This window comes from Dama dama, chromosome 6, assembly GCF_033118175.1.
Source record: "Dama dama isolate Ldn47 chromosome 6, ASM3311817v1, whole genome shotgun sequence".
NCBI lineage: Eukaryota > Metazoa > Chordata > Mammalia > Artiodactyla > Cervidae > Dama > Dama dama.
Genome location: NC_083686.1, coordinates 24,491,547 through 24,511,459, shown reverse-complemented (window position 1 = coordinate 24,511,459; position 19,913 = coordinate 24,491,547). Strand labels below are relative to the sequence as shown.

Sequence of the window (19,913 nt, the reverse complement as noted above, 5' to 3'; positions counted from 1 at the left end):
TTTTTACTTATAAAATTCTCCCAATTAAGAATATATTTGTGTATTTTTAAAGCTGGTTTTATTCTCTTTATCTGTCATATCAGTTAAGATTAACATACGAATTAAGAATTAAGAAAGGAATATTAAATGAAGACTATGAATATATTTTACATACTTTACAAAGTGACAACATGCTAGCAAATTAAATTTTCTAATTAAATGTTCACCAAAAAAATTATATATTCAAATTCCATGATAAGAATGAAAGGCTCCTAAATATATACAGAATCAATCAAGGTGGGGAAAAATCTTTCTTGGATTTGACACCCTTAGGAGGGCTCAAGTTTGCCTGTTTTCCTTATCTATAAAAACTTTCTACCCTACTGGTAGAGTAAGAGTTTGCCAATCCAGTTTTAAATAATCAGGACAGGGATTTCCCTGGAGGTCCGGTGATCAGGATTTGGTGCCTTCACTGCTGTGTCCTGGGTTCAATCCCTGGTTGGGGTACTAAGATCCCACAGCTGTATGGTGTGGCCAAATGAATAATCATGATAGTTTAGCCTTGATTAATTATTTAATAATAGGCCAGCCAACAACCAATGCCTCAGTATAAGTGGCACACAGCCTAGGAATCTTCCATTCCTCTTCCTGTATAAGAATAAAGTGTTACTTGCTCAGTTATGTCCGACTCTTTGCACCCCATGAACTGTAGTCCACCAGGATCCTCTGTCCATGGAATTCTCCAGGGAGGAATACTACTAGAGTGGGTTGCCATTCCCTTCTCTATGGGATCTTCCCAACCCGGGATAGAACTCAGGTCTCCTGCATTGCAGGCAGATTCTTTATCGTTTGAACCACCAAGGAAGCCCATATGAGAAATAAAAGCCAGTTCAATTCTATCAATATTTTAAAGTAATTATTAATATTAATCAGAATATTATGGTTTAGAAAGCATTGCCATAAATGTTTTATCTTTCTTTACAGATGAGGAAACAGTCTCAGAGGTTAACAGAGATACCAACAAGTGATCCAGAAAGTGAAGTCACATCTTGTGGCTCTGACAGTTTTTCAGGTTCTCTTATTTCTCCATGTGTAACAACATATCAACCCCAAATCCTTGAGGAAATCAGAGTTCATTACAGACAGTCCAACAGTTAGCAACTTTGGGAAGGCAATGAAACCCCCAAATCAAGGGCACCAATAATAAATTCAGTACTACAAAGAATCCCAACAGCAAATATGTGGGTTTTTTTTTGGTTAAACAAACAGTAATTTTCAATCCCAGATGTACATCAGAATCATCTATGTAGTTTCTTTATTTAAATAAAGATACCCAGGTTTCACCTACTAGAGATTCAGATTTAGTAGGTCTGGGACAGGGCCCAAGGTCTGTGCTTTTAAAGAAGTTCATAGGACCTTTTTCTGCACAGCTGGACTTGGGGCTCCATTCTTGTTGCAATCCTTTTACTGTCTGCTTTAAGCACCTTTAAACTATGAATACATTTTAGATGAATTGTTTCAATACAGATTAGCCATCTCTAAGTAAGCATCTGATGCTAGTAACATCAGGACCCAAGGTATCTTTCTCTGTGAAAGGGAACTTAGCTAGAGTAGGGGAACAGGGAGAAGGGAGGAGGACTGGATGCTGAAATAACTGTTGGCATCTCAGAGTTAACCCAGACTTCAGGCGATTAGGATCATCACAATTTAAGTCTCTCAAAAACAGAAGTTTGAAACATAAAAAGGTAACTGAGTGGCCAACCAAATTCTCCCACTCCATAATTCTTTGGCTTCTATCTGTTATACCAAATAACAAAAAAACACAGTACCCTCAGCACTGAACACAGAGTTCCTGCAACATATATATTCCTAGGGATACAAACAATAACTGAATTGCTTTTCTTGTTTCATGTCTTGCTATTGAATAAATGCTGACTTTCTGCTTTAAATCTGCTAAGGGCCTACCATGACCAATTTCACATCACATAACCAATGATATAGTATACCAATAGGGATAACATAAAACTTATCTGTAATGCTGCCACTGAACAAAAATACACCAAAGTTATGTAAAACAGTTCAGTTTTCATCTTGTTATACTCCAAATGTATGCTGCTAAGTACTTATATGCTGTTCAGAAAACTACAAAAAAGATATTCAATAAATAAGTAGTGACAGAAAAGTATACAATAGGCTTATTATACTTTTCTAGTCTGATTCACTATTCACAACTAGTATTCAATGTGTTAAAAAAGATGACTAAACTCTCTACCAATGCTATATGGTTTGCATTAAAAGAAAGAGATCAAAAATTTCACTGGTTAAGTGTAAGCTACGAATACTTACAGCCAAAAGAGAATTACAGAACATAACCAGAAACATTTCTGAAGACTTAAAGCAATAAGAGAAGACATGTCTTGTTACAGATATATATGTTATCTTTAAGAAAATTTTCCACTCCTTTCCACCTTGAAGAATGTTCTACTATTTGCCCCTGGTGCAGCATATAAACCATTAAAACAGAAGTTGTATGTAAGTATATTCTAGAATATTTACCTTTACAGTAGCTAAGAACCTGTCCAAAAGACTGCTAGCCAGAGCAAATGTTTCTGGGTAAAGGTTGAATTGGTACTTGAGTTTGGCCAACCACTGAATCACTTCATCTCTCTGGGATGGAGAAACGTTCTATAAGGGAACAATTAAAAAATAAAACAAGTTTCAAGTTATCATCAAGATGTATTTGCAATTCTCACTTATAAAAGGTTAGCAAATGCTATGGAATATGTGTTTACATGTTAGGCAATGTTTTTAAGTTTATTCAAGATCTAACAAACGAGATAAAGGAAGACAAAACCTTATGTATTAGTTGCTGTGCTGTGTTTAGTCGCTCAGTCGTGTCTGACTCTTTGGGACCCCATGGACTGTAGCCAGCTAGGCTCCTCTGTCCATGGGATGCTCCAGGCAAGAATACTGGAGTGGGTTGCCATTTCCTTCTCCAGGGGATCCTCCCAACCCAGGTCTCCTGCATTGCAGGTGGATTCTTTACCGTCTGAGCCACCAGTGAAGCTAGGTAGACGCTAGATACTTCTCCAGTAGAACAACCCAAGTATCTCCAGACATTTCCAAATGTCGCCTGGTGAGCAAAACTGGCCCCAGTTAAGAACCCCACCCTGATATAACACAGTAATAAATATTTCAACCAGCAAAAAAAAGCTATCACCCGAAAGTTGATACCCGAGACAGCTCACTTCAAATTGCTTTACAAATATACCCTTCTGCTACTTTGGTAAATAAATAACTGAGTCATTCATGCAGTTTTTAAGGTAAATGAAGCATTGCTCTTTTTTAATGTGAAATCAAAGAATTAAAAATGTTCCAAGTACTTCTTTTCTCAATTTATCAGTTAGGTCATTCCAGTATAACTACAGAAAATATAAAACTCGTATAACCTGGCTATGGAGTACAAAGTTGACTTAGTTATTGTCAGAGTCATAACTAAGCAAACATCTTTATTGATCATCAGCTTTTCAAAAGCAAACAATATGTAAAGGAGGGGAAGAGTGAAATGGTTCCTTACAAAATGAAGAAAATGTTTGTAAATCATATATCTAATTAGGTACTTATATCTAGAATATGCAAAGACTCCTTACAGTTTAATAGAGACAGAAACCAAATGTTAAAATGAGCAAAGGGCATAAACAGATATTTCTCCAAAGAAAATATGCAGTTCGCCAATGAGCACTTGAAAAGATGCTCAACATTATTACGTACCAGGGAAATGCAAATCAAAATCAAAAGGTAGTATCTCCTCTCACCCAGGAAAATGACTACAATCAAAAAAATTAATAATAACAAATTCTGGCAAGGATATGGAGAAATAAGAACTCTCATTCATTCACCTGGTAGGAATGAAAGATGATACGGTTACTTCAGAAAACAATCTAGCAGCTCCTCAGAAGTTTAAACACAGAATTATCATATGACCCAGCAATTCCACTCCTAGGTATATACCAAAAAGAATTTCAAACAAGTATTCAAACAAGTATTTGTACACTAATGTTTACAGCAGTAACTATTCACAATAGTTAAGAAGCAGAAACAACCCAAATGCCCATGAACTGATGAATGGATATAAATAAAGTGTGATATATCATACAATGAAATGTTATTCATCAAGAAAAAAGAATAAAGTGCTGGGATTTTCCTGGTAGTCCAGTGGCTAAGACTTTGAGCTCCCAATGTAAGAGCCCAAGTTCAATTCCTGGTCAGGGAACTAGATCCCACATGCTGGAACTAAGATCTCACATGCTACAACTAAGACCTAGAGCAGTCAAATTAAATAAATAAATGTTTTAACACCGAATGAAGTACAGACATGCCATAATATGGAAGACTCTTGAAAATAATGTGTTAACTGAAAGAAGACAGTCACAACAGACCATATATTATATTATCATGTTTATATGTAATGTCCAGAGTACACAAGTCTATAGAGATGAGCAAAATAAAGGACAGAAATGGTATGAACCTAACAGAAGCAGAAGATATTAAGAAGAGGTGGCAAGAATACACAGAAGAACTATACAAAAAAGATCTTCATGACCCAGATAACCATGATGGTGTGATCACTCACCTAGAGTGAGACATCTTGGAGTGCAAAGTCAAGTGGGCCTTAGGAAGCATCACTATGAACAAAGCTAGTGGAGGTGATGGAAATCCACCTGAGCCATTTCAAATCCTAAATGATGACGTTGTGAAAGTGCTGCACTCAATATGCCAGCAAATTTGGAAATCTCAGCAGTGGCCACAGGACTGGAAAAAGTCAGTTTTCACTCCAATCCCAAAGGCAATGCCAAAGAATGTTCTAGAAACTACTGCAAAATTGCACTCATTTCACATGCTATCAAAGTAATGCTCAAAATTCTCCAAGCTAGGCTTCAACAGTATGTGAACTGAGAACTTCCAGATGTTCAAGCTGGACTTAGAAAAGGCAGAGGAACCAGAGATCAAATTGCCAACATCCACTGGATCTTAGAAAAAAGCAAGAGAATTCCAGATCACCTAACTTCTGCTTCATTGAATATGCCAAAGCCTTTGACTGTGTGGATCACAACAAGCTGTGGAAAATTCTTAAGAGATGGGAATACCAGACCACCTTATACGCCTCCTGGGAAACCTGTATGCAGGTTAAGAAGCAACACTTAGAACCGGACATGGAACAACTGTTCCAAAGTGGGAAAGGAGAATGTCAAGGCTACTGTCAGTCACCCTGTTTATTTAACTTATATGCAGAGTACATCATGCGAAATGCCAGGCTGGATAAAGCACAAGCTGCAATCAAAATTGCCAGGAGAAATATCAATAACCTCAGGTACGTAGAAGACACCACCCTAATGGCAGAAAGCAAAGAGGAAGTGAAGAGTCTCTTGATGAAAGTGAAAGAGGAGAGTGAGAAAGTTGGCTTAAAACTCAATATTCAACAAAGATTATGGTATCCGGATTCATCACTTCATGGCAAATAGATGGGGAAACAATGAAAACAGTGACAGACTGATTTTCTTGGGCTGCAGAATCACTGCAGATGGTGACTACAGCCATGAAATTAAAAGACGCTTGCTCCCTGGAAGAAAATCTATGAGAAACCAAGACAGCGTATTAAAATGCAGAGACACTACTTTGCCAACAAAGGTCCATATAGTCAAAGCTAAGGTTTTTCCAGTGGTCATATATGGATGTAAGAGTAGGACCATAAAGAAGGCTGAGCACCTAAGAACTGATTCTTTTGCACTTGGTGTGCTAGTTACAGCATTTAATATCAATATCCAATACTCTCTTATTTATTAAATAAAATTTTCACAATGTCATCACATCACAAATCTATATAATCAATTTAAGGTTTTAAAGTTTAGGTAACACTGTTACAAACTAACAGTAATTTTGGAATTAAGTTTTCTCAATTCCTAAGAATAAGAAAATTTAGTATGAATAAGAGAATTTCTTTCTAAGGCAGCAAACAGACATTAAACTATCTTAAATGGGCCATGATAGCAGATTGATAGTCCATTAAAGACAAAACTAAACTGAACAGGAATAAATGAGATATTAGGGACAAAAGATGAATATACATTTAAAGATGATGAAAGGATACTGAAGGGGAAATTAATCTGAATTTTCTCATTAGAGATTACTACACAAACACTGATTATTATCATTTTAATCTTCCTACATATTATTTTTAAGTTTTGGGTATTAGGCTTAATTTTTTAAAGGTACATACTTTAAAGCAGTATTTATTTACTCTCCAGTTTTATAGGAACCATAAAAAAACAAAACAAACCTAGTAATACTTAATTTACTAATAAACAGAACAGATATATGTAAGTACTACTGTCAGGTAAACACAAAAAAGTACAGAAATGCCTCTGTGATTAGAGGAAAAGACCATTTTCAATAAGTGAGAGTTCCAGACAAGTAAAGGTTTAACTTGAACACTGCAGGATTCACCATCATAACCATTTTGGATGGAAATCTCTTTAAAAATGTATTTATCTCATTCCTCAGAAAGAGACCACAGCTTAAACCTTTTTCCTGATCACTCAGAGTCAACTTTATGAAATTAATTCCTCTATCACAGAGAGATGTATTAAGAGTTATTAAAGTAGGAAAGGCTGTACATCTCGACAATGGATCTCCTCAAATAGGTATTTCAGCTAGAATTTCTTCTCTCCTTCCTCTTGGTTTTCTTTAGCGTTGCAAGGAACAATGCCAGGTGCTCCTTACAACCTCTGATATCACATTGGCCAGTTTCCTTTATTCCAACTCCTCTTTCTGTCAATTTTCAGCTTTGGCCCAAAAAGTAAAGTATTTCTTTGTGGCCAAACCAACAAATCACACATACATAATTTTTATATTTAGCTCTAAACTCAGTTATCACTGGTATTTATGATGGTTAACTGCCATATATATTTGCCTCCTGGTCAATTCCTTTTGTTATATAAAGACTGACTCTAGAATACTACACAAGAAACACTGACGACAAAATGAGACAAAGATGGTTTACAACGTTTTATATTAATATCTCACCACCAAACTGGTGTTAAGACTATGAACAATAATTTGAAAACATCTGATACTCAAGACATTTAACTGAGTTCATATTAATGAACATTAAGTGTGGATCATACGACAGGCCACGGGAATACAATGAAGAATGAAAATCTCCCTGTTTAAAGCAAAGCCTCATGATGAGGCAAACAATCAAAAATCATTAATAAAATACGGTAACATGAGAGCAGAGGTATGCGCAGGGTGCGGGGAGAACACTGGAAGGGCGCCTGGCCCAGTGTGGAGGACACAAGGCTCTGAGCAAAGACAGCAACTACCTTGTATCTTAAGAGTGAGGGCAGGGGGTGATCACTCGCAAGGCAAGGAAAAGAAGTATTTTAAACCTGTGAACTTTACTCTGAAGGACAGGACTGATGTCAACCTGCAGTCAACTAATGTCAACAGGACTAATGTCAACACAATAACCTAGTGTCAAGCTCCTCAGATTTGCAAATAAAAAGCAAGGTGGATGGAAAAGACTGCTAGAACAGATAGTCTGACAACTAGTGATACAATTCAATGAATCGAAAAGAAACATAAGGTTGCTCATGGGACTGAAGTTGTGGGCGTGAAATGCTTGGGGAATATGGGGTAACAGGAAAATAACTTTCCAACTTGACAGAGGAACCTGGAGTTACGTTATTAAAGCCAGGATATTGAAGCCAGTAGTTGGATCCTCACTCTCAGAGGAGTCTGAAAAAGTCAATAAAACACTATCTGGATCTCTGGCTTCTCTAGAGGTAGGAGGAAGTAGACACAGCCCTACAGCTAGTTCCTGGGTACAGGTTTTAAAATATTCCATTTTCCACACAGCCGTGAGGTGTTCCTTTTAAGAGCTGGACCAGGAGCCCCTAAAGGTCCCAGGGAACCAACTGAAGCAGCCACAAAACTTTTAGATGGAGATAATTAAACATTCAAGAGAAATTAAATTTCTACAAAGGGGAGCTTTTATCTAAAAATGCAAAGAAAAAAAAGCAATGTTAATTAAGCCATCTGAACAATTCAATGACAATGAAATAAATTAATATAAGGAGAGGCAGATGGTGATACAATCTGATGAAAGTGGATAGGCTTTTAGGGAAGTGAAAGAACAATGATCTAGAGGAGCAATAAGAAGCAAAAACAGCATTAATTCAATACCTTCAGGTCAGAGATACAAGGGGGAAAAGATCCCTAAATAACCGATTACATAATGTGACTATCTGTATTTGACATTAAACAAATACACAAACATGTAACTGTAAGAAGTCTCACAGAAGACAGACATAATGTGCTATAAGGAGAGGTACAACACAGCTAGCGATTCACATATTACAACTAAGTGATTTAACTTGTGTGAAACACATAGAATGCAAACGGCAGTTAAATGTTAGTTTTGTCCTTTCCTTCCTCTAAAAATACCTAGTGCTTTGTGATGCCAGAGAAACAAATTTACAAAACATTACTTATAAATAGTTCTTTCAAACCAATTATAATGCAAATAATTATGAAAGAAAGCATGACACTCTTTGGACTTTAACATACTCTGTATTAAAATATTTGAGAATGGAGCCAAGAAAGCATTCTTGCATGGCTAGTATTATCATTACTAGCCAAAACTAACAGAAACCAAAAAACCCCCACAGAAGATAAGTCTGCAAAGACTCACTCTTAAATGAAGTGATACTGATTCTAAGATCATTTTTTTCAACTCAATTCAAACATATACTGAACAATAATATTACTGGAATAGCTTTAAAAAATTAAGTTCTGTGCAATAAGTAATAACATTCAGGAGGGAGGAAAGGAGAAAAGAAGGAAAGAAGAAAGGAAGGAAAGAGGCCTGCCTACCTCAAACATTATTTCCTGATCAAGAGATATGTTTTCTCTTGTATGGATTGCTCAAGTAGGATTAAGAGAATTCAGTATGGTGATTGAACAACTAATCCCAAAGAGAATTTATAATGGTTTGATTCAACATGGTAAAACACAGAGCTTTCTGCTATTCTGATTATTAAAACATAAATTCTGTCTAGCTTTAAACTCTAAAAGGTTCACCATTACCTAAAAGATGAAGCATAATCCCCCAGGCAGGGCACACAAATCCCTCTCTGACCTATCTCTCCAGCCTCACTCACCTTCCATCACTTTCTGCCTTAAAATGCATTAAGAGCAGTATTTCTATCTATGGTTTCTTCCTTGCTCCTGTAATGCTATTTTATATCACTGCTCCCTCTGGTTGAAACACACTTCTCGCTCTTTTACTTGCTTTTTTATTTATCCTTTAAGAGCTTTTTCAACCATCACTCCCTACCAGACATTTTTCCTGATTACTCAAATTGGGCTAAGTACTTTCCTGTGTTCCCACATCATCTCCTGTCACAACTGTTCAATACCTTTTAAAAAATTACCTTACAGCTTTTGGCTATGACTGAGCAGGTAGCAGCAAACCTACACTCTAGCTGAGAACAGCTAGAAAAGCCACTAACAATGACAGAAAGGCATCAGAACTGCTAGGACAGCCCGGCCTTGAGGAGCCATGATTCTAGAGAGGCAGTAACAACTAGAGATGAGTTAACACTCTGCATAGCTTTCCCTTTCAGGCACCTGCCCATCTTCTGAGTATGGCAAGAGGTGTAAAGTATGAGCAAATAAACCAAGAGAGTTTTGGGGAGTCTTACAAGGCAAGAGTCAAAATTTCGTGACTTGAAGAGCCAAGAACCTAGCGGGAAGTGGGAGGGTCAGAGATCTGAATGTGACACTCAGCTGATTGTCCTCTTAATTAATTTTCTGAATAAAATTCTGAAGTTGGGAAGGACAAGGATCTAAGTGGCTAAGCAGAAAGTCTCTGAAAAGTAAGAATGAGCTCAGGGAAGAGTGTAGCACCCTTCAGGAATAAGGACACTAGTAAACACTCCAAGCTCTCAGCTGGAATCCTTGGCTACTCTCTAGGAGTTGGGGACAACCAGAAATAGATGAAGCCATACTCAACAGCAACCCAGCCTCCCATCAGCACAGTCCTTCAATGGATTCAAGCTTCTTCAGTTTGTCCACCACTGGGAAGATTGAACCCTCCTGCAGAAAAATAACATCTAGAGCCTCTACAATTTCTCATGATGTTCAGCAACCAATCAAAAATAACCAGGCATGACAATAAAAAGGGCCAAGTAATAAAAAACAAGAGAGAAACAAGGGGGGACAACAAAAAGATCTTGGTCTTTGCGTTATCAGAAAAGGACCTGATACACAAACAGAGAGGAAGGAAGACAGATGAGAAGATGAAAATGTTCACTAAAGAAATGAAATCTATAAAAAATCCAAAAGGGAAATTTTAGAACTGAGACATGTAACAACTCAAATTAAGAACCTAATATGAAATCTAACAACAAACTCAGCAAGAGTAGACAGCGATGCTTTATAGTGCTAAATGAATTAAAAAAGAAAACATTTCTCTTGAGATAAAGCATCTGTATCTCAAGATAAAGAACAGAAAACTATACAAAGAAAGTAGACAGAAATAATGGAAAAAGAGCAAAACTTAAAAAAAAAAAAAAGAATGTACAATAGGGAAAAAGCAACAGAACTGAAAGACTGACAGACCTCTAGAAAGAGTGATCAAGAAAAACTACATGCCAGTTAAGAAATAAAAAAGGGAACACCACTATGGACCCTTTAAATGTTAAAGAGAGAATACTTTGAGTAACTTTATACAAATAATTTGAAACTTTAGATGAAATGAATTCCTTAAAAAACACAACTCACCAAAACTGAGACAACATTTAAATGAAGACCTGACTAGCCTCATACTTACCAAAGATATTAATTAGTAAATACTTTACCCATAAATAAATCTCTAGGCCCCAGTGGCTTTGAAGTGAAACCATCCAACATTTAAGAAAGAAACAGTATCAATTTAAACAAATGGAGAGCACTGGGGGGAAAAAGCAGGAATAATTCCCAACTCATTTTACAAAGCCAGCATAACTTTATCATGAAAATCTAACAAAGGCATTACAAACCAATCTTACCCATGACCTTAGATGCAAGACTCCTAGCCAAAATGTTAATAAAATCCAATGATGTATAAAAATTCAACACTTATTCATGAAAAAAAGTCCAAGCAAACTAAGGCAGAGAAAGGAATTTCTTAATCTGATAAAGATTTAAAAATATATAGCAACTATTAGAGTTAATGGTAAAATATTGAAAGCTTTCTCCTCAAACGGAGACTTCAGCAGTATTCTGGAAACCCTAGCTAATTCTGAAAAACAGGAAAAAAACAAAGTTGTAAGGACTGGAAAGAACGAAATAAAACCATGATTATTCACATTTGATATGACCAGGGTATAATACACAGAAAATGCTAAAGACTCTGCAAACTACTAAGTAAGTTAATTTTATGGTCTCTATAAAAACCTACCAGCATATAGAAGCAAGCACATAAAAAATTTAAAATGATACCATTTGTAATAGCCTCAACAAGTCTCAAATACCCAGGGATAAACCTACATTATCAAACATTATTAAAAGAAACTGAAGACCATCTTTAAAGAAAAATAGAGAAACACTCCATGTTCATGGATTAGAAGACTCATAAACATGTTCACTCTTCCCCAAATCAATCTACAGATTCAGTAAAACCAACACCCCACAATCTTTTTGTTTTTTGAAAACTGACAACTGTATCAAAAGTATTGTTACATACAGAAGAGCAAGGGGCTTAAAACAGCCAAGACAACTGTTACGAAAAAAGAAAGAGAACAAAGTATACGCCACCAAAGACATTATTATGCTATAACAACTGAGGCAGCGTGATATTTAGGAGAAGTGACCAGATCAATGAAGAGAGGCAAGAAACTGACCCACAAGTGTATTTACTCACATACAGCAGTCACATCGTTAGCAACAAAAACACACCATGGGGCAGCGGCACAAGCTGCATTTCTAACCAATAGTACTGCTTTTCTAAATGCAGAAAAATTATTCTTGACTCCTACTTCACATCTTATCACAAAGGGAAAAAAAATTTTATTACTTCGGGTGAGGCAAACATTTCTTTAAAAGGACTAAGCAAAAAGGAAAAAATTTCTGATATTTGGCCATTAAAAATTAAGATATACATATCTTCAGCTCTGTATATGTTGACTTTTGATAAATAGAATAATACACAGAGCCTGCAAAACAAAAAACTTCTAACAATTTAAAAAGGAAGGCAACAGAACCCAGGTCAAAGATGTGAACAGACATTTCACCAAAAAAGATAGTCAATGGCCAATTAGCACATGAAAAGCTGAATTTCATTAGCTACCCAGGAAATGCAAATTAAAACCCAATGTTATACTGTAACACACTCACCAGAATAACTAAAATGAAAAAGACAGACAATATCAAGGTTCACAAGGATGCAGAGCAATCTGGGACTTCCATACTCTGCTATAAGGGTAAAAAGAAAAAAAATGGGGTGTAAAAGTGTAACAACTTGGGTAAGTCATACAATTGGTGCTATCTGCTAAACCTGAGAATACACATATTCTAGGTTCTAGCAATCCCACCTCTAAGAATATACTCAACAGCAATGTACAGGTATGTTCACCAAAAGACACACAAAAACGACTCTAATGACCATCAACAGCAGAATGGATAAATGAATCCCTATGATGGGATCTTATAACAAAAAAAATTAAATAATAATACTGAGCAAAGAAGCCCAGAACATATTTTATTATTCCATACATAAATATAATTCAAAACAAAGAAAAACTAATCTCTGATAACAGGATAATGTTTCTTTATTGGGAAAAGATAGATGATGGTAAATATAAGACACAAGAAGAGCTTCTGAAGGTGCTGGTAATGTGGTTAGTGTCATTTTGTGAAAATTTATGAGTTGTACACTCTATGATCTATATATACTTTAAGAAACTGTTTACTTAAGGAAAAGAAAAAAAACCGACCTAGGGGCAAAACAGATGTATTTATTTACCAAATCTACAGATAGTACAAAAATGACAAAGTTAATATATTAGAGCCAGACATCCTGGAATGTGAAGTCAAGTGGGCCATAGGAAGCATCACTACAAACAAAGCTAGTGGAGGTGATGGAATTCCAGTTGAGCTATTTCAAATCCTGAAAGATGATGCTGTGAAAGTGCTGCACCCAATATGCCAGCAAATTTGCAGAACTCATCAGTAGCCACAGGACTGGAAAAGGTCAGTTTTCATTCCAATCCCTAAGAAAGGCAATCCCAAAGAATGCTCAAACTACCACACAATTGCACTCATCTCACACGCTAGCAAAGTAATGCTCAAAATTCTCCAAGCCAGGATACAACAATACGTGAACCATGAACTTCCAGATACTCAAGCTGGTTTTAGAAAAGGCAGAGAAACCAAAGATCAAATTGCCAACAACTGCTGGATCATCGAAAAAGCAAGAGTTCCAGAAAAACATCTATTTCTGCTTTATTGACTATGCCAAAGCCTCTGACTGTTATTGTGGATCACAATAAACTGTGGAAAATTCTGAAAGAGATGGAATACCAGACCACCTGACCAGCCTCTTGAGAAATCTGTATGCAGGTCAGGAAGCAACAGTTAGAACTGAACATGGAACAACAGACTGGTTCCAAATAGGAAAAGGAGTATGTCATTGTCACTGTGCTTATTTAACCTATATGAAGAGTACATCAAGAGAAACGCTGGGCTGGATGAAGCACAAGCTGGAATCAAAAGATTGCTGGGAGAAATATCAAAAACCTCAGATTTGCAGATGGCACCATCCTTATGGCAAAAAATGAAGAAGAACTAAAGAGCCTCTTGATGAAAGTGAAAGTGGAGAGTGAAAAAGTTGGCATAAAGCTCAACATTCAGAAAACAAAGATCATGGCATCTGGTTCCATCACTTCATGACAAATAGATGGAAAAATAGTGGAAACAGTGGCAGACTTTATTTCTTTGGGCTCCAAAATCACTGCAGATGGTGACTGTAGCCTTGAAATTAAAAGATGCTTACTCCTTGGAAGAAAAATTATAACCAACCTAGACAGTATATTAAAAAGCAGGGACATTACTTTGCCAACGAAAGTCCATCTAGTCAAGGCTATGGTTTTTCCAGTAGTCATGTATGGATGTAAGAGTGGGACTATAAAGAAAGCTGAGCACCGAAGAACTGATGCTTTTGAACTTGTGGTTTTGGAGAAGACTCTTGAGAGTCCCTTGGACTGCAAGGAGATCTAACCAGTCCATCCTAAAGGAAATCAGTCCTGAATATTCATTGGAAGGTCTGATGTTGAAGTTGAAACTCCAATACTTTGGCCACCTGATGTGAAGAGCTGACTCATTTGAAAAGACCCTGATGCTGGGAAAGATTGGAGGCAGGAGAAGAGGACAACAGAGGATGAGACAGTTGGATGGCATCACTGACTCGATGGACATGGGTTTGGGTGGACTCCCGGGAGTTAGTGATGGGCAGGGAGGCCTGGTGTGCTACAGTTCATGGGGTTGCAAAGAGTCAGACACGACTGGGCAATTGAACTGAACTAAACTGAATATATTAGATGATGATGTTGTTTAGTCACTAAGTCGTGTCTGACTCTTTGTGACCCCAAGAACTGTAGCCCACCAGGATCCTCTGTCCATGAGATTTCCCAGGCAAGAATACTGGAGTGGGTTGCCATTTCCTTCGCCAGGGATCCAACCTGCATCTCCTGCATTGCAGGTGGATTCTTTACTGCTGAGCCACCAGAAAAGCTCCAATACATTAGGTAATAATTTTAAAGCTAGAAAAATGGGCCAGCATCAATTTATCAACAGATAAACATCAACAATTTAAAACTTAGTAAGAATAAATATGAAACAGTGCAGCTAAGTAAAAAACTTAAAAAAGTACATCTAGGATAAGGGAAATTCTGCTTAAAAGCAAAGAAACAGAACAGAAAGGTTTTAAAAACAAGTTCAGTATAATAAGCCAACAACAAGACATTGCTGCCAAAAAAAATTTTTTTTTAATTTAGGGCTATATTAATGAAGTTATCAAGCCAAGATAAAGTGAGGTGATAGTTTCACTCTACTGCTCACTAATGAACACAACTCAAATGTCATGATCTAAGAAACATGGTGAAAAGAGTGCATCAAAGGGAAAAAAGTAGATGGTAAAAAGGGGAAACCTTGCTAAGTGAAAAATGGTTCAAGAACAAAGGATATATAATTGGAAGAGAGGACTTTTCGAGCTTAACAGGATTGTAAGTAGACAATACAGAACAAACTTATTCTGTACTGCTTCAGTGTACAGAATTAGAACCAACAGGTAGCCAATAGAAAGAAACAGTTTTCAGGTTCAGTTCAGGAAAAAATCTCCAGTAACTGGTAGAGCTTTTCTATAGTGGAATGGACAAAGTAGAGGATCACTTATCAGAGATGTCAAAACTTTTTTTATTGTGTGATTAGACCAAATCAGTATTTCCCAGACCTAACACATATTACTAAAGTGAAGTTAAAGTCGCTTAGTTGTGTTCAACTCTTTGCAACCCCACGGACTACAAAGTCCATGGAATTCTCCAGGCCAGAATATTGGGAGTGGGCAGCCTTTCCCTTCTCCAGGGGATCGTCCCAACCTAGGGATTGAACCCAGCTCTCCCACATTGCAGGTGGATTCTTTACCAGCTGAGCCACAAGGGAAGCCCAAGAATACTGGAGTGGGTAGCCTATCCCTTCTCCAGTGGATCTTCCCTACCCAGGAGTCAAACTGGGGTCTCCTGCATTGCAGGTGGACTCTTTACCAACTGAGCTATAACAAAACTGTGATGTTTTTTAAAATACAAATTCCCATAGTTGCCACCACAAGCCCAGTAGGTCTGGGAGAAGAATTTGCAAGACACCTCCTGGTGATTCTCATACACCTAGGAGCCCAGTGGTTCAAGATCCTACATTTGGAAACACAAAATTAGATGGCCTTTAAGTTTAAAGATCCTTAGATTTTCAAAATTCTAATGAAAATCATCTTTATATAAACAGCTTGAGGCAGATTTATCTTTGTATATATATAAAAAAAGTACATCTGAAAGTACCAGTCTTCAATTTTTCCCCTGAATTTATAACAAAATTGTTGTGTACTTGAAAGTACTATTAATATATAAAAGAACTTCTCTAGCCTGAATGATTAAAAAATGATAATAAACATGCATTTAACAAACATTTACTATGAGCCAACTATATGCCAGTAAACTAAAGTCAAACCATCAGGAAATTATAATATTGTGTGCTGTCATACGTCAAGAACAGAGTGCTGTAGAAGCAAACTGAAGGGAAGCGATAGATGTATAATATTCTTGCATGACCACTCTGTCCTAAACTGCAAGACAGGAGATGCAAGTTTTAAGAAAATGACCTTGTAGTAGTAGTGTTAAGGTGAAAGTAGAGGTGGGGAGAAGAAAACTAGGAGAAAAAGTTAAAAATATTTTATTTTTCTGCTTTAACCAGCACCAAAAAAAAAAAAAAGGCCCTAAAATAAAAAAGTTGGTTTAGAGACAAGACTATTTTTCTTATGCAAAAGAGTGAAAAAGGAGGAAAATCACGGTTACAAGAAATTGTGAAAAGGGAAGTAGAAAAACCGGTGCCTGAGAGTTGGAGAAGAAACTAAAAGAATTAGAACAGGTAAGTGTCCTTGAGGTTCTTCTGTCAAGCGGCTCAAGCCCCTATAGCCTTTCACTCCCATCTCTATCTTATTTCCTAACACCATCAGACCAAGCCCATACACATTTTACAAGAACTAAGTAGGGCTTCTAGGATTCCTTGGTAGCTCAGATGGTGAAGAATCTGCCTGCAAGGCTGGAGACCCAGGTTCAATTTCTAGATTGGGAAGATCCCCTGGAGAAGGGAATGGCAACCTACTCCGGTGTTCTTGCCTAGAGAATTCTGTGGACTGAGGGGCCTGGCGGGCTATAGTCCATGAAGTCACAAAGAGTCAGACATGACTTAGTAACACTAAGTAGAGCTTCTACGTGGCGTTACCAAAGACAAAACCTTAAACGATCCGTCTCAGAAGTTCTGATACTGTCCTGTTCTCTGGCATTATGCCTTAATAATATCTGTTAAAATATCTATAAAAATAGGTCAGATTAAGTGATAATATAGCAATATACCATAATCCTGATAGAAATCACCTTCAAAGACCATGTTATAAAAGTTTATCATGCATGTTGGTTGCATGCTGACTTGAGATAATAGGGGAAAAAAATGGTTCTAAAAGCAGATGTAATAAAGCTTTGAGGCTTATTAGAATGTCAGAACATAAGAGAAGAAATTTCTATTTTTCTCATAGTTGTATCCCCAAAGCTAGTATAGTGCTCAGAATATCACTTAACAAACATTTACTGAATGACTGAATCATACAAGCACACAAAGATTAAAAGTATAATGGAAAGAAAAATGCCTCAGGTTCAAAATTATAACTTTACTACTTACTAGTTGAAATCCTGAGCAATTTGGGACTACTTACTGTCTTTTTCAAAAGATCAAGAGTGTGTGATCTTATGGACTATACAAGGGAAGCCCTCAAAGGATTAACTGAGATATTAAATGTATTTGATAGCTCACGCAAATGCTCCCAGTATAAAAGGCTTTCAATCAGATTAACTAATTTTCCAATTCCCTAAATGACAACTAAGTAACACTAAAAGCAAAACATATATTTCTTCAGCTTGTGGGCAAGAAGATAAAAGTAGGTTGGAATTAGAAAAAGCACACAGACATCAATAACCTATGGTGTGGTGGTTTAGAGCTAAGTCATGTCCGACTTGTGACTCCACGGACTGCAGCCCACTAGGCTATTCTGTCCATGGAATTCTCCAGGCAAGAATACCGGAGTGGGTAGCCATTTCTTATTCCAGGGGATCTTCCCAACCCAGGGATCGAACCTGAGTCTCCTCCACTGCAGGGGGGATTCTTCACTGTTAAGCTACCAGGGAAGCTTAGATATTGTCATTTGCTTACACATACTGAAAATTTATTGGCCATTATTCTTTATCCCAAGCACAAAGCTAGGTACTAGGGATAAACGATGTATAAAGACATGTTATACCAGTAAATTCTGGGGAGTAGTCATATTCACAGCTATTCGTTAAAAAAATAAAAACTCTAATTATATGAAATTTCTAAGAGAAAAGGCATATAGCCAACTGTAATTAAGAGGTAAGCTGCTGATTATCTCCCTAGAAGCTTTCAACATTGACACGACCTTAGTAGGTTATGTAATTCTTTACTAATATTTATGAAAGATCAAGTTTTTGATCACTAAAGATAAGGATGTGATTATGTTCGGCCTCTATGGTGAGCTATGTATCTAGAAATAAAGAAGGCTTCCTACTCTAAGTATTGTGCTACAAGGAAAGGGGAGGGACATACTTATCTTCCTAAAGGTGTAACCCAGATAAAACAAAAAAGCAAACAGTTCATTTTCTCTCATATAAAGAATATCTTTAATGGTACATACTTCTCCAATGCAGTATCAAGATACTGTTACATATGATAGTGGTAATAAAAGCCACCTATCTAAGAATGAAGAGAGAAATCTTTACCTGATTTGTAGGTATTTTCGGCACATTCACTTTCCACATCTGGGCTTCCCTAGAGATTGCCTTTTCCAACAGGAAAGACAATCTCTGGTTTTCCAAAGGCCCTGGAAACTTCATGATATCCTATGGATCTGCCTGCCACCCAGCTTGATGTAGCTACCTATAAAAGCAAATATAAAACAATATTCTATATTTAATTACACATATATAGTAAGTATAGCATTGTATAAATATGTTGGTACTTATTAAGCAATTCATAAAATAAAAATGTTATGAGGCAATATAGGATTTTACAGCTCTTTAAAATACCATATATTAAAATGTTTACAATAATCATTAGTTATCTAAAACATTTTCCCTTTAAATCTGAAATTCAGTTATAAAGAGACAAAAACATGACCATATAATTGACAGAATCTTTGGACTTTGATCAAAACATCAATGTGTCAAAACTAAGTCATAGGCTTTTAAAACTAGACATTTTTAGAAGTAGTTGTCCCAAATATTCCTGTTTAAAATCTAATCAGATAAGGGCTAAGCAGTCTCTTCATTAAAAAAAAAAAATACCATTTCCACTTAGTATGAAACTATCCCCTTAAGTATGAAACCATCTTGAACTCTGCTTCCCAATATAGTGTCCACTAGCTACACATATCTATTAAAATCAGAACTGAGTAAAGTTAAAATATAATTCCACAGTCACACTAGCCATATCTCAAGTACTAAACTGCTACATGTGACTAGTGAATATTGCACTGACAGTACGGAAAAGGAACACTTCTATCAAGGCAGTAACTTCTACTTGACAATGCTGATCTAGAAAGCTCAACAGTAAGGTAATTGGTGCTAGTGGTAAAGAATCCACTTGCCAATGCAGGAGACATACAGATGTGGGTTTGATTCGTGGGTTGGGAAGATCCCCTGGAGGAGGAAATGGCAACCCACTCCAGTATTCTTGCCTGGAGAATCCCATGGATGGAGGGACCTGGCAGGCCCCAGGCCACAGGGTTGCAAAGAGTCGGTCACAGCTGAAGTGACTTAGGATGCAAGGTAACTGGCACTCTAAAATGAGCAAGTCTAAAAAGCAAAGTGTAGATCAGTGCAAAGCATCTGAGAGTCTGAGAGATATTTCTACATTAAAGTTAAAAAAAAAAAAAGGAAACCAGAGACTTAACTGTGTGTAGAAAACTGGAGACACTGTGGAAGGATGTGAAAAAACGTAATTAGATTTGATGACAGTTAAGTGCCAAAGAATTGATGCTTTTGAATTGTGGTGCTAGA

At 36.8% G+C, this 19,913-nt stretch overlaps 1 protein-coding gene across 1 annotated transcript in view; it reads right to left on the bottom strand.

The window, feature by feature from the left end:
- Positions 1–19,913, bottom strand: part of CCNI (cyclin I) — a 36,137-nt gene that overhangs the window by 10,269 nt on the left and 5,955 nt on the right. Inside the window, exons 2-3 of the mRNA XM_061145748.1 lie at positions 18,636–18,792; positions 2,536–2,664 (exon numbers count right to left, since the gene is read on the bottom strand). Of these exons, the coding sequence (XP_061001731.1) occupies positions 2,536–2,664; positions 18,636–18,749 (243 nt within the window). The 5' untranslated portion in view covers positions 18,750–18,792. The remainder of the gene's footprint in view (positions 1–2,535; positions 2,665–18,635; positions 18,793–19,913) is intronic.